At 39.2% G+C, this 15,627-nt stretch overlaps 1 protein-coding gene across 4 annotated transcripts in view; it reads left to right on the forward strand.

The window, feature by feature from the left end:
• LOC107854612 (afadin- and alpha-actinin-binding protein) overlaps nt 1-15,627 on the forward strand; it is a 43,910-nt gene that overhangs the window by 11,384 nt on the left and 16,899 nt on the right. For 2 of the 4 annotated variants that reach the window (XM_016699630.2, XM_016699629.2), the window contains exons 14-15: nt 8,485-8,528; nt 8,677-8,734. In XM_016699630.2, the coding sequence (XP_016555116.1) occupies nt 8,485-8,528; nt 8,677-8,734 (102 nt within the window). Of the gene's footprint in view, nt 1-8,484; nt 8,529-8,676; nt 8,772-8,836; nt 15,307-15,627 lie in introns of those variants that run through there. The other 2 variants (XM_016699627.2, XM_016699628.2) reach the window with 2 other exon arrangements.

The following is a 15,627-nucleotide window of genomic DNA, read 5'->3' on the forward strand; positions in this document are numbered from 1 at the left end:
GAGTGACATCAAATTGGGTACAGCAGAACTTGATCAAATTGGGCAAAGTCTTGGGTGCCGACTTTCAGGGTCACGAAGAGAAGGCCTTGGAATTATTACTTCAAGTGGACAGTTCGAGACAAGCCAGGAGAATGGAAACAGAGGTTGTAAGCAAGAAAACAAGACTCAGAGGTGCTCAAGAGCTGAAAAGTTTAGTAAGCTTTGATGTAAAATTCAAAAATAGTGGAAATAGGGGTCAGGGGAGAAAATTGCTCATAGTGATAGATGAAATTTAAATTGGTTTCATGGAATGTAAGGGGATTAAATGACAGGGGTAAGAGAAGCTTAGTCAAAAGTGTTATGGGGGGATGGAATGCAGACATCATCTGTTTGCAAGAAACAAAGTTTGAGGGAGATATGATAGAGGAGGTTAGGCAGATTTGGGGAGGGAGATGGGTTAAATATGCATGTTTGGAGGCGAGTGGGACTAGAGGGGGAATTCTACTGTTGTGGGATAGCAGGATATGGAAGGGGGACATTCTGGAGACTAGCTATTCTGTAACTTGCAAATTTGAAAGCCAACTTCAAAGCTTCACTTGTCATATCACAGGGGTTTATGCCCCCAATTGTTATCTGGAAAGAAGGCTTGTATGGGAGGAAATAGGTGCAATAAGGGGGTTAATAGAAGGGGGTTGGGCTGTGTGTGGGCACTTTAATGTGGTAAGGTTTATATCAGAGAAGAGTAATTGTTTGAAAAGAACAAAAGGCATGAGAGAATTTTCAGATTTCATAGAATATTTGAAGTTGATCGACATACAATTAGAAGATGGCCCTTATACTTGGTTCAGAGGAGATAATCAAGACATAGCCTCCAGAATTGATAGGATTTTGATATCAGAAGAATGGGATGATAGCTTTAACAACATTAAGCAGGTGGCTTTACAGAGACTCAGATCAGACCACACTCCTATTGCGTTGCTGGGCGGAGTATGGAACCAAAACAAAAATTACTTCAAGTTTGAAAATTGGTGGTTAGGCACAGAAAGGTTCACAAATAGAATCAAGGATTGGTGGGATAGTTTCAGCTTCTCTGGAAGACCTGATTTCATACTTGCTTCAAAACTTAAAGCATTAAAAGGAAAGCTTAAGCTTTGGAGCATATGCGATCAAGGGAACTTGGAATCTAAAAAAAGGAACATACTGAAAGAACTGGCTATTTTTGATGAGGTTAGTAAGGGTAAAAAATTAACAACGGAGGAGGTAACAAGGAAGAACTTTGGTTTATTGGAGTATGAAGAGTTGCTCAAATACGAAGAAATTTCATGGAGACTAAAGTCGAGATCATTATGGTTAAAAGATGGGGACAGGAACACTAAGCTCTTTCATAAAATGTCCAATGCGCACAAGAGGTATAACAACATTGATCAACTAGTAATCCAAGGAGAACTAACCCAAGATTAGGCCAGAATAGAAGGGGAGATAGTAGATTTCTACAAGAAGCTATATACTGAGACTACTGTCTGGAGACCTTCTTATATTGATACTAACTGCCCTAGGTTAACAGAGGAGGAAAAAGTAAGCTTGTAGAGGAACTTTGAGGAGAGTGTAGTCCTAAATTGTTTGAAAATGTGTGCAATTGATAAAGCACCTGGGCCTGATGGATTCACGATGGGATTTTTCCGAAGGTTTTGGGAGGTGGTGAAGGAGGACATCATGAAAACTTTTCAAAACTTCTATGATCAGGAGGTATTTGAAAGAAGTTTGAATGCAATATTCATTACTCATCCCAAAGAAGAAAGGTGCCAGGGAGCTAAGAGATTTCAGGCTTATCAGCTTAATAGACAACATCTACAAACTTTTTGCTGAAGTTTTAACAGAGGCTAAACCCGTGGACCCCCAACAAGTGGCTTTTATTCAAGGAAGGCAGATCACAGATGCAGTGTTGATAGCATCTGTGATCTGCCTTCTTTGTAAGCTAGACATGAAGAAAGCCTATGACCATGTAAATTGGAAATATCTTTTGACTACAATGGACAGAATGGGATTTGGGATTCAGTGGATTCAGTGGATCAAACACTGTATCACTACTGTGAGATTCTCTGTACTTATAAATAGATCTCCTGTCGGTTTCTTTAATGCACAAAAAGGGCTGAGACAAGGGGATCCCTTGTCTCATTTCCTTTTTCTACTCGCTATGGAAGGTTTGAGCAATATGATCAAATCAGCTAAAGCAAGGGGATGGATCAGAGGTTTTGAGGTCAACAAACCTGGAGGAGATAGTGTGTAAGTCACTCATCTACAATATGCCGATGATACCTTGATATTGTGTGATGCTGATGAAGGCCAACTAAGGATGTTAAAGGTGATCCTAGTGTTGTTTGAACGGTTCTTTGGTCTACACATTAATTGGAGGAAAAACTACCTTTATCCTATTAATGATGTACACAACATGGAAGTTTTAAATGCTATTTTAGGAGGAGAAATTGGAGCATTGCCTACATCATATCTTGGGATGCCTCGGGGGGCCAAATCACAGTCATATGAAATCTGGAATAAAGTGGTGGAGAAATGTGAAATGAAGCTAGCAAGATGGAAATCCTAATATCTCTCTAGGGGTGGCAGGTTAACCTTGATTAACTCGGTTCTTGATTCACTACTAACCTACATGATGTCAATATTTCCAATTCCCAAGAGGGTCAGCAACAACAACAGGTTGGATAAAATTAGAAGAAAATTTCTCTGGCAAAGAAATAGTGAGAGAAAAGGATACAATACAATTTGGTTAAATGGGATGGTGTGATTATGGGAAAGAAATATGGAGGACTGGGAATAAAGAATTTGATGATATAGAGCAAAACCCTTAGAATGAAATGGTTGTGGAAATTCATTAATGAAGAATTTACATACTGGAAAGAAGTCATTAAGGAAAAATATTTGGAGGAAGACAACTGGATGACCAAAGAGGTGACTACGCCATATGGGGTCAGTGTATGGAGATCCATCAGATCTTTGTGGCCTGAGTTTAAGGCCAATACAATGATCAAAGTGGGGAATGGAGAGAGAACAAATATCTGGAAGGGTGTTTGGCATGAAAAGGGTAGGCTAGATGTTTTGTCTCCTGATATACGCTCTCTTGTATCCCACCAACAGAAGTGGAATCATCAAGGGTGGAACTTCAACTTTAGAAGACAAATAAATGACTGGGAGATTCAGAGGGTAGCAGATTTCTTCAAGACATTTTGTGGTGGAAAGGCAATCAGAAGGGCATCTTTAAGGTGAGTAGTGCATATACTTGGTTGAACTATCCCAACCAACCACGACGTCACTGGCCATGGAAAGGAATTTGGAAATCAAAATCCCACTAAAAGTGGCTAGTTTTGTCTGGTTGCTAGCCAAAGAAGCTGTATTGACTCAAAACAACTTAATGAGAAGGGGGATACCATTATGTTCTAGATGTTTCTTTTGTGGGGAAGATGCGGAGACAATCACCTTTTTCTACATTGCAAGATCACTGGCCAACTATGGAGGTTATTCCCGAATCTTAAGGGTTTATCATGGACCATGCCTGCTAAGATCACAGAAGCAATCCAAAGCTGGGAGGAAGTAGGTAAGCAGTCAAAGAATAGAGATAGATGGAGAATTGTCCCTGCTAACATATGGTGGGCAATATGGAAGGAGAGGAATTCTAGGGTTTTTGATAGCATAGAGAATAGTATGCAAAAAGTGAAATTAAATTGCCTTATGCTAATATGTTTTTGGTGTAATCAGATATATTCAAATGATACTATCTCCATAATTGATGTACTAGACTCAATTTAGGAAGAGATAGTAGGATTTGAAGTACATGTTGTAAATACGGACCAGTACAGTTTTAGTACTGTTTTGAGGAATATACAAAGTTAACAGTTTTAAAAAAAAAAGGTCTCCCAACAAATGACAAGTATTGACACTTCTATCTTGAAAGCTATTTCTCTATGACATTGTTCTAGATCCCTGTAGATTTTGAGTTTGCCCCAATGGCATGTTAAGATAAGTAGTAGGGTGAGCTCCCACCTCTCCCCCTAGAATCATTGCCAAAGCCTCCATGCTTGTTACTTCATTAATGGGGAAAAGACGACTCTTTCTCCAGTTAATATGTAGCCCAGAAATACCTTAATAAAGGACTAAGATAATTCTTAGAATTCTCAATTGCTCCACATCTGCATCACAAAATATCAAGGTTTCTTCAGCGTATTGGAGCATCTCCTGACTATAATGACCACACCTCAAAGCCCTTAATCCACCCATTTATATTCGTTGTTTTGATCATGTTGTTTAGCCCTTCCATGGCAATTATGGAAAAAAGGGATAGGGGATCACCCTGCCTGTGACCTCTTTTGAGAGTGGAAAAAACCTTCTAGGGAACCATTAATGATGACTGAGAATCTGACAGTAGAAATGTAAAATTTTATCCACTTGATCCATTTAACTCCAAAGCCCATTTGTTGTAACATGGTAAGTAAGAAATTCCAATTTACATGGTCATATGTTTTTTCAATATCTAGCTTAGAAAGAACACCTGGCTTCTTTTGTTTCTGTCTTGAGTCCCCCGCTTCGTTGGCTATAAGAATAGCATCCATTATTTGCCTTCCTTTTATGAATGCCATCTGTTGTGAGTCTACCAACTTTTCCATTACCTTTTTCAGTTTCTCAGCAAGTACTTTTGCAATAATCTTGTAGATGCTTCCGATGAGACTTATTGGCCTGTAGTCCTTTAACTCCTTTGCACCTTTCTTCTTGGGAATCAAAGCAATGTAGGTAGCATTAAAATTCCTTTCAAAGAAAGCATGAGAATGGAAATTGTGGAATACCCCCATGATGTCCTGTTTGAGCACCTCTCAACATTTAATAAAGAACCCTATTGTGAATCCATCAGGGCCTGGTGCCTTATCCATGGCACACATTTTCAAACATCTCAGGACTTCTTGTTCTTCAAATTTGCTCTGCAATTGATCCTTTTCTTCCTCAGTTATTGTTGGACAATCTTCAAAGTTGCTTCCAGGCCTCCACTCTTCAGCCTCAGTATAGAGTTCTTTGTAAAACTCCAAAATCTCATTCTTGATACTCTGTGGCTCTGATATTAATTCATTGCGGATCATTAATTGGTCAATGTTGTTACTTCTTTTATGGGCATTTGCAGTTTTGTGAAATAACTTGGTGTGCCTGTCTCCTTCCTTCAACCAAGTGGCCCTTGATCTTTGCCTCAATGCCACTTCTTCATTCTTCAAAAGTTCTTCATACTTCATTAGTACTAATTCCTTCTCCACCATTTCCTTCTCTGTTAAATTTCGGCTTTCCAGTTTCTTGTCGAACGCTGCCAGTTGATTAAGCAGGTTTGACTTCTGTACTTTCAGATTGCCTTGGTTGCTTTTACTCCACTCCCTCAGTTTTTCTTTCAAAGCTTTCATTTTACAATCAAAAATGTAGTCAGGTTTTCCTGAAAAATCAAATGATGTTCACCAACTCTTAACTTTGTCGACAAAGCCATCAGTGTTTAACCACCAATTATCGAACTTGAAGTATGATTTTTGCTGGTCCCAATCTCCTCCACATTGCAGTATAACAGGGACATGATCAGATTTAGATGTTACTCTCTGCAGAAGGGATTGTCTGATATTGCTAAAACTATCATCCCACTCTTTGGATATCAGAATTCTATCAATTCTTGAGGCCGTAGTGTATGTGTCCCCTTTATACAAAGTATAAGCACCACCTTCCAGTTGAAGATCAATAAGTTTCATGTCTTCTATGAAATCTGAGAATGAGAATTCCACCATAGCTATGGACCTTCTTTGCAATTCCTCTTTTCTGTAGGAAATCTGACTATATTCAAGTCTCCACAAATTGCCCATGGACCCTCCATCATGCACAGCACTTACTTCCTCCCAAACCTCCCTTCTTTCGAAGTGACAGTTTGGAGCATATACATCTGTGATATGGCATCTGAAATCCTGCAACTGGCCTTCAAATTTACAGGTCAAAGTATGAATCCCGATCTGAAATACCTCCCCTTTCCATATTCTTCTATCCCATATCATTATGATTCCACCCCTAGTTCCACTGGCCTCAGCACAGGGGAAACTTTTCCATCTACCTCCGCAAATGTGCTCAACAATGTCTTCTACATCCCCCTGAAGTTTAGTTTCCTGCAAACATATGATGTCTGCGCCCCACGCTAGTAGAGAATTCTTTACTAATCTTCTCTTGTCTATGTTGTTTAATCCCCTCACATTCCATGTGACTAATTTGATCTTCATTGGTCAATTAAATTCAAAGCCTTCCCCCTGATCCTGCTTCCACTATCTTTGAATTTAACGTTGAAAGAGACCAGTCCCTTCAGCTCTTGTGTATCCCCTTGAATCTGTTTTTTCTGATATTACTCTCTGACTCCATTCGTATTGCTTGTCTACTGCTATCAATCTGCATGAGAAGTTCCATGGTTTCTTCTTCATGTCCCTGGAAATCGACTCCGAATAGTTTGGGTAATTTGATCAAATATTGATGGACCGAAATTGGTGTATCCACTTCTTTGTCTTGGTGATCACCTTGATCTTGAACCACAAGTGGTTCGGCTTCTTCAACTTCCCAGATTTCCCCACAATTTCTTTCATATTCAGTATGTAAAAGTTGATTACGGACTTCAGTGTTGCAGTCAATCTTTGGATCTTCCATTACTACCAGAGGCAATTCACCACTAGTGTTCACCAACGTTCTATTGTCCTCTGTCATATTTATTCTGTCGCAGGTTGACAGAATCTTTGCATGCAAATTGTTTAAAAGCTCATGTCGTATCAAAGCGGTTTAAGTTTTAGTAGGAATTGGAGTAGATAGGGAGGATTGATGTTGCTGAATTTCAACTGTTCTGATTTCGTCTTCTGTAATTGAAGCCCTCATGGCAGAAGAGGTCTCATCAAGAGCTTTCTCTCGATGAGAGTCTGTTCCTTCTGTAATTGATGCTATGCCACTCGACTTAAAGCCAATATTAGCGTTAGTTTCTATCTCCAGAAGGTCTGGGCTCTGAAAATTCGAGCTTGGTCCAGGTTTGTACAATTGGGTCAAAAGTGATTGGGCCCCATTTTCGACCTCTTTTAATTTGGGTCGAATTACCTTGTTCCAGCTGCCTCGTGTGTATCACATGACGTATTTTTAAAATCAGCCCCATCTTTTGATGTACCCACGTGACCTATGACCTGCACCGCCTGAGAAAGTGCTGAAAGCTGTTCTCTTCTATATAGGTTAGGTTACCCTCATTACCCATCAGTCCTTCCCATTTTCACATATCAAGTTGTTACAGTTGTGATTAGAGTGTTTTTTAGGTGCCATTTGGACATGCAATTTCAAAACATAATTTCAAATTTTGACTTCAAATCCCGTGTTTGTTTATCACATTTGAATACAACTTCAACTTGAAATCCTGATTTCAAATACCAAATTCACCTCAAACGTAGAATATCAACTTCAAATTTTTGATTTCAAATTTTTAAAAAATTTGAAACTTGGCCTATAATTTTAAATTTTGCAAAAAGAAAAAACGTCTTTATTACTAATGTAGTTACCCGACTCCTACTTTGTCAACCCACTTTCCTCCTTCCATAAAACACACCCAATTTTAGCTCCCAGTTGACTTTATTTAATTTTCTCTCTTTACGGCTCTGTTTTTGTTTATTCCATCTTCTTATTTATTCCATAAAACACTTTTTTTAAATATTGTTCAACTCGGGTTTTGAATTCTTCAAATTTAGTTATTCGTTAGCCTTAGTAAAAGACTGATAGGATGATAAAGAGAAATAATAGGAATTAAAATGGAAAAAAAGAGAATTCATCTGTGGCATAACCTATATATGTTAGGTAATTTAAATTTAGCATGCTAGAGTCACTTGATATGCCAGATAGTTAAACCAAAAAAAGGAGTTCTTAGATTTTATTTGCATGTAAAATGGGAAAAAAGAGAACTAATCTGTGGCATAACCTATAATTGTTAGGTCATTTTAATTTGGCATGCAAAACTCAGTTGATATACTTTTAATGTCACAATTCGTAAAATTGTTTCTGTGGAATTTTGAATAATTAACCTTGAGAGCCTGAGATGCCGGATTAAGTTGTTAAAAACATATGCAAAATATAGTACATATTCATGCCACATAAGGCCGGGAAGCTCTCCCTACCTGGATTTCTTCATTCAAGGGCTCAAAACCTAGACCTTTGGTTTTAAGTGGGGGAATCCCACCGCATCCCTTAGGTGGTTCAAAGGAATTTGTAAAATTCCTGAAAATTAACAGGCTATTGGTATGTCAAGAAGGTTTATTTCCTTAAATTGTGACTATTTGCAATTAAAGGAAGGAAATTCACTTCATAGTGACCAGAAATTGACTAGTTTATTTAATTGACAAGCTTTAGTATGTTCTGATGTGTTGTATTTGAAAAATCTCACTGATCTTTGGGAGAATTTTAACACTTAATTTGCAGGCATCAATTATGTCCAAACATCTTACGAAGTCTGAGAAGCCAAGGTACTCCATCTTGTGCCGAATCTCCCTGCAGTCAAAGAATAGGATAACGAGAAAAAAGAGGAAACAACTACATTTCTCTGCATAATGTCAAGAGCCCTTGAATAGCTAACTTTTGAATCTTTTGTCTTATGTGCATCTATGAATGCAGGCGAATGAGTGGTCATATGAATTCTGAGAGGGACATGCTCATTTCATCCCCTTCTGAGGTATCAGCAGTGAAATTTAGTTTCAGCTTATCATGTCGTAAGTATGGCTTAACTATTGCAATTGATTCTAATCCTGTTTATATCCGTTTTAAATCAAACAAGGCCATTGCTCAGAACGCAAAAAGAAAAGGAAAGAAAGGACACTGCCATGAGGACCTCTCCAACAGAGGTTATGATGATGACATCATAAAGTCCTCATGCAACTTTGTGGTATATTTGGATTGGAGGTTTGGTTATGATTCAGGACTCTTCACATCGCGGCTGCTAAATTGCAATTGATGCCTATATAATAATATAGGAAAAGGGCCAAATTCACCACTCTACTTTCCAAAATGGTTTACGTTTAACCTCTGTTATACTTTGCGAGTAAAAAATCCTTACTGTTAGCGCATAGTTGTTAAAAAGGGTCCTATTTCTAATGGAATTCCAGCTGGGACAAAAAAAAAGCTTAAGAATTTATATTTTTGCTGACATGGCTACTTATTTGGCCATATCTCTTTTTTCATTGAGACATCGCTGTCTTCTTCCCCAAATTAGGCTCCCTGTTGATTTTAATACAAATATGTTACCATTTCAAAAAAAAAACTATTATTACTTGAACAACCAAATGCGTAAAACCAAAAAGATGAACTCCAGAAAACCAGAAAGATTGAATTCAACAATAGCTTAACTCCAGAATTGACTTCGAATTAAAGAAAACAAGACAAATTTATCTTAACATTAGCTACAATCGACAATCAAGTCGAATATACAGAAAGTAAGAACTCGGGAAAAAATTAGATAACAAATTAGATTTAAATCAAAAGTAACCTTCTTTTTCGAATTACAGTCCTTAGAAACAACTTGAAGTTCTTGGTCCCTTCTATGTTGAGCAATTTGCTGACTGTTGGATTTAGTTGGATACCAGAGTTTTCAACAAACAAATAGATCCATTAAAAAAACTAAAAAACCTATCAAAAGAACTCCAAACATCCAAATATAATCCATAATCTCGAGCTTCATTATTATCATATTTACTTGTTAGAAAATGCTGGTTGTTGCATCTGTTACTGCTACAATTTTCTAGAATAATTAGTTGTTTAGTTATAGGAGAAAAAAGGGCAGGGGTGCACTAAAGCTACCGCTATGAGCGGTGTCTGGGGAAGGGCCCCACCACAAGGGTGTATCGTACACAGCCTTACCTTGCATTTCTGCCAGAGGCTATGATTAATAAAATTGGTATGAGAAGATGTTTTCATTCATATTTTCTATTTTATTGTTTGTCCTTCTCTTCAAAAAACATAATAGTGGTATTAGCGCCTTCATGATCTTAATGTGCCTGTGCAGTAACTTATTTTTAATGCTTTGGGCTATTTTAAACCAATATCAATTTTAAACCATTTTTAATCCATACTAGTTTTAAGAGAGATAGTTTCAAGTATCTGGGGTCGATGATTCAGAAGAATGGAGAGATTGACGATGAAGTCACTCATCGGATTGGGGTAGGGTGGATGAAATGGAGGCTCGCCTTCGGTATCTTGTGTGACAAAAAGGTACCTCCCAAACTTAAAGGCAAGTTCTACATAGTGTTGGTTAGAGCGGCTTTGCTGTATGAAGCGGAGTGTTGGCCGGTTAAGAAAACCCCATTATGAAAGTGGCGGAGATGAGAATACTTCGGTGGATGTGTGGGTGTACTAGAAAAGGTATGATTAGAAATGAGGTTATTCGAGATAAGGTGGGAGTCGCTTCGGTGGAAGCCAAGATGAGGGAAGCAAGGTTGAGATGGTTCGGTCATGTGATGCGGAGGAGCATGGATGCCCCAGTGCGGAGATTTGAGAGTTTGGCTAGGAATGGTTTCAAGCGAGGTAGAGGTAGACCGAAGAAATATTGGAGGAAAGTGATTAGACATGACATGGAGCAGCTTCAGCTTACCGAGGACATGACCCTAGATAGGAAGTTGTGGAGGAGGCGAATTAGAGTAGGTTAGTCTGAGTTAGGATGTTATATGTTTTGGTGTATACTTCAAGTATCTTGCTTTGGGTATTATTGAGTTTGTTAATTTCTAGTATTTCTTGTTTTATTACTATTCCTTATCTTATCTTAGATTGCTTTATTTTGAGCTGGGGGTCTATCGGAAACAACCTCTCTATCTCACGTTGAGGTAGTGGTATAGACTGCGTACTTACCCTCCCAGACCCCCCTTGGTGGGAATATACGGGGTATGTTGTTGTTGTTGTTGAATAGTTTTGACCTATTTTTCATCAACCATGGCAAGCAATGACCTTTCTTTGATTGCTCTACAAATCTTCACTTGTGAAAATTATAAAATTTGGACACTGAAGTCTGAAGATGAAGTCTTATCTTGAAGCTTATGAGTTGTGGGAAATTGTAATTGAAGAATCACCTTTACAACCACTTCTTGAATATCCTACTTCTGCCCAAGTCTTGGCTTTTTCAGAAGAGTAAACAGAAGAAGCAAAGCCAAAATTATAATCCAAAATCCAGTTCTTCTCTAAAATCTTTGCATGTGAGACAATGAAAGAAGTTTGGGATAAACTTGAAAAGGAGTATTAAGGAAGTGAACGAGGAAGACAAAATTAGATCTTGAATCTGAAAATAGATTTTGAATCTCTTAGAATACAAAAGGATGAGACTATCGCTAAGTAGGCGTTTGGTCATGAATATTATTCACAATAATCCGGAATGTCTTCACTTATTTGCCTTTTCTTTAGCTTTAGGATTCTGCCACTACTAATTGATTCCATTTTGTTGCCATATATATTCTGTTGTGAATCTCATTACTTTCGTCTTATATATTTTTCAAATTCTTATGTTCTACATTTTTGGACTAAAAGAGATATCTATTCTCTTTCCAAGCTGGACTTGAACGTTCTCTTTCTAACATACAGTATTAACGTTCACCTTAACGTTTTCATTTCGACTGACCGGCGGACTCTGACGCCGGCGACGGTGCAGACGAGCCGGAAACAGATAAGATCTACCCTCTCTCCCCTTCTCTCCCCCCTCAAATCTCTTTCCCCAGTTTCTCATTATTGTCTTCCCCACCCATCCCCTTTCTTGTCCCCTCACTACTATTGCTGGCGGGTTTAGCGGCCAAACAAGTAGGTCAAACTGGTTGGTTCGATGTCTGACGTCGTCCAGATCCGGGCAAGGCTCTGAAGACGCTCCGGCGAAACTCAAGCAACGATCCAGCGGCCTTTTTCCCGCCGACCGTATTCCGGCAAGCAATTTTCGACATCAAAATTAATGGAACCAGCAGCACGCAGGCGTACCGGTGACATCTAAACTTTGACTATTTCGTCACTTCATACGGTTTGATTTCTTTATATTATTTGTCTCTTGTCTACCTCTTTTGCATCCTTTACCTGTTGCTTGTGATCATAGTTGTGGCTGGCTACGTTGCTTATTGGTGGATATTGTTTGTGTTGTCTTTAGGTGCTAGAACTTGGTGATTCCTATCTTGGCTACCTTTTTTTTTTTTTTAAGATTATTCCATCGCTTGACTTATTTATAATTTGTGGGATTGACTTTTTCCTTGATTATTCAATCCACTTTGCTTGTGCCTTCTATTTCCTGCCGTTGCTTTATTACTATCGTTGTTTGTACTTTTGTGGAGTTGTGGCTGTGGGCATTGATGGTAGGTTAGGGTCATGTCCGAGGGAGTTGGGGCGGGGGCTGTTTTGGGGGTGGGGGAGGAGGGAATAATGGGTGTGGGAGTGGGAGCAAGATCTGGAGTTAGGGGTGGTAGAAGAAGACGTGTTGCTAGAGTTGATAGGCTGAGGGTTGGGTCTTGGAATGCAGGGACTCTTTGGGGTAAGTCTATAGAGCTTGTGAAGATTCTTAGAGAGGAGAATCAATATTGCGCGGTACGGGAGACTAAGTGGGTAGGGTCTAAGGCTAGGGATGTAGATGATTACAAGCTTTGGTACTCTGGTAGTGAGAGGCGTAGGAATGAAGTTGGCATCTTAGTGGATGAAGAGCTTAAAGGGCAGGTAGTGGAGGTTAAGAGGATCAGCGATAGGTTGATGACTGTTAAGTTGGTCATTGGGGGGTTTACCCTGAACGTGTGTAGTGTTTATGCGCCGCAGGTGGGCTTGGATGGGGAGGAGAAGTTGCGGTTTTGGGAGGCTTTGGATGAGGTGGTGAGAGGAGTGCCTAGTTCTGAGAAGATTGTTGTAGCAGGGGACTTCAATGGGCACATGGGGCATTAACAGGAGGCTTTGGCGATGTGCATGGTGGTTTTGGTTTTGGGGAGAGGAATGAAGATGGAGCTGCTCTGTTGGATTTTGCGAGGTCCTTTGGGTTATTGGTGAATTCGAGCTTCCCAAAGAAGGACGATCACTTGATCACCTTTCTAAGCGCGATAGCCAAGACCCAAATGGACTTTTTACTGCTTAGGAAAAGGGATAGGGTATTGTGTAAGGATTGTAAAGTCATCCGAGTGAGAATCTTTCGACCCAGCAGAGGCTCTTGGTGTGGAGATTGGTGGAACAGTATAGGGAAAGGAAGAAGGATCTGCACATGGTGTTTATCGACTTGGAGAAGGCGTATGACAAAGTTCCTAGGGAGTTTCTTTGGAGATGCTTGGAGGCGAGTGGGGTCCTAGTGGCGTATAGCAGAGCAATCAAGGACATGTATGATGGAGCTAAGACCCAGGTGAGGACGGCGGGAGGAGATTCAGAGCATTTTCCTGTCTTGACAGGGTTGCACCAGGGATCTACTCTTAGCCCGTTTTTGTTTTCTTTGGTAATGGATGTGTTGACGCGGCGTATTCAAGGAGAGGTGCCTTGGTGTATGCTTTTTATAGATGATGTAGTTTTGATCGATGAGACGCGGGGAGGTGTGAATGATAAATTAGAGGTGTGGAGATAGGCCCTTGAGTCTAAAGGGTTCAGGTTGGGTATAAGTAAGACAGAATATTTGGAATGCAATTTTAATGACTTGAAGCAGGAAAACGAGGTGGTTGTAAGGTTGGACTCCCGAGTGGTGTGTAAGAGGGATAGTTTCAAGTATCTTGGGTCCATGATTCAGAGGAATTGTGAGATTGACGAGGATGTCTCCCACCGTATTGGGGCGGGATGGATGAAGTTGAAGCTCGCTTCGGGAGTGTTGTGTGATAAGAAGGTGCCGCCCAAACTTAAAGGCAAATTCTACAGGGTGGCAGTCTATCCGGCCATATTGTATGGAACGGAGTGTTGACCAGTTCAGAACTCACACATTCAAAAATTGAGGGTGGTGGAAATGCGGATGTTGCGTTGGATGTGTGGGCTTACTAGGGGTGATAGAGTTCGTAATAAGACTATTCGGGAAAAGGTTGGAGTGGCTTCGGAGGAGGACAAGATGCGGGAAGCTCGATTGAGATGGTTCAGTCACGTGATGAGGAGGGGCACGGATGCCCCGGTTCGTAGGTATGAGAGGCTAGGCTTTGGATGGTTTCAGGCGGGGTAGGGGTAGGTCGAAGAAATACTGGAGAGAGGTGATCAGGCGAGACATGGAGCAGTTACAGCTCACTGAGGATATGACTCTAAATAGGAAGATCTGGAGGATGCGAATTAGGATAGAAGGCTAGTGCCAGTTTGGGTTGTTGGGGTAGGGCACTACTTGGTAGGTGTATTATTCTTGTTATGCCACCTTGTTACATGCTTTATTACGAATTTGTTTACTACTACTTATATTTTTCCTTGTGGGTAGCGTTTATTCCATGCTTTATTACGGATTTGCTTATTATTCCTTGTCTTGAGCCGGGGGTCTATCGAAAACAGTCTTTCTACTTCTCCGGAGGTAGTGGTATGGACTGCGTACATCTTATCCTCCCCAGACCCCACTATATGGGAATACACTGGGTTTGTTGTTGTTGTTGTTGTTGTAGTTGTTTGGCCATAAGCTATAAATATCTCGAAATACGTTTTCACAATATTTGAATTTTTGTGTTTCACTATTTTTGAATTCACTTTTTTCATTTCTTAGTTTATTTTGCTTGGATTCACTTTTTGCACTTTTTAATTAATTTTTTTTTTTTAAAATTATATTTTTTTAGTTTTCATAAAATAACTCAATTTTCATAAACTCTAATTTTTTTTTTCTTATTTTGACATTTTATATTTTTTTACTCCAAAAATACCCTATTTCTAGAACACTATGGCCAAACACAACTCCAACTTTATTTTCAATTTTTAAAAATACCAAATAAAGTCAAAAGAAAATTAGATTGTCCAAAAAAAAAAGTGTGTGTTTTTAGTTTTCATGGCCAGACGAGTAAGTATTTTGCTTGGATCTCTTTGATTGTCGATAGAATTAGGTTGCTTGGCGAGAATTTTAAGGATAATAGAATGGTTGAAAGAATTCTTGTGACTATTCTTGAGAGACTTGAGTCCAAATTTTCGTTTTGGAAGATTCTAAAGATCTCGCTACCATCAGTGTTGCAGAATTGATAAGTGCTCTTTAAGCATACGAGCAAAGAAGAACTTTCGGACAAGACAAGATAAAGTTGTTGAAGATATTTTTATATAAACCACAAAAAAAAAAAAGAAAAGTTAGATTATCCTCCTTGAAAATACTGCAAAAAGAAAACACACTTCGAAAAATTTTGTTGATGGACATCTGGTGCAATATGTGGAAACTTCAGACAAACATGTCATGTTACAAAAATTTGCAAGTTCAAAGATCAAAACAACCTTCAAGCACTACTATTGGAAGAATAAAGTGCGGAGGACCATCAGAAGCAAAGGAGGAAGGAGTTTTGGATGCTGCATCTGTTTCTGCTACAGTTTCTAGAATAATTAGTTGTTTAGTTATAAGAGTAGTCTAGTAACTGGTTTAGTAGAATATTCAGCTTTTAGTTTTGGGAAGAGTCTAGTACTTTAGTTATACGAGGAGTCTACAACTTTGTTTAT

Source organism: Capsicum annuum, chromosome 7 (genome assembly GCF_002878395.1).
Source record: "Capsicum annuum cultivar UCD-10X-F1 chromosome 7, UCD10Xv1.1, whole genome shotgun sequence".
Classification (NCBI taxonomy): Eukaryota; Viridiplantae; Streptophyta; class Magnoliopsida; order Solanales; family Solanaceae; genus Capsicum; species Capsicum annuum.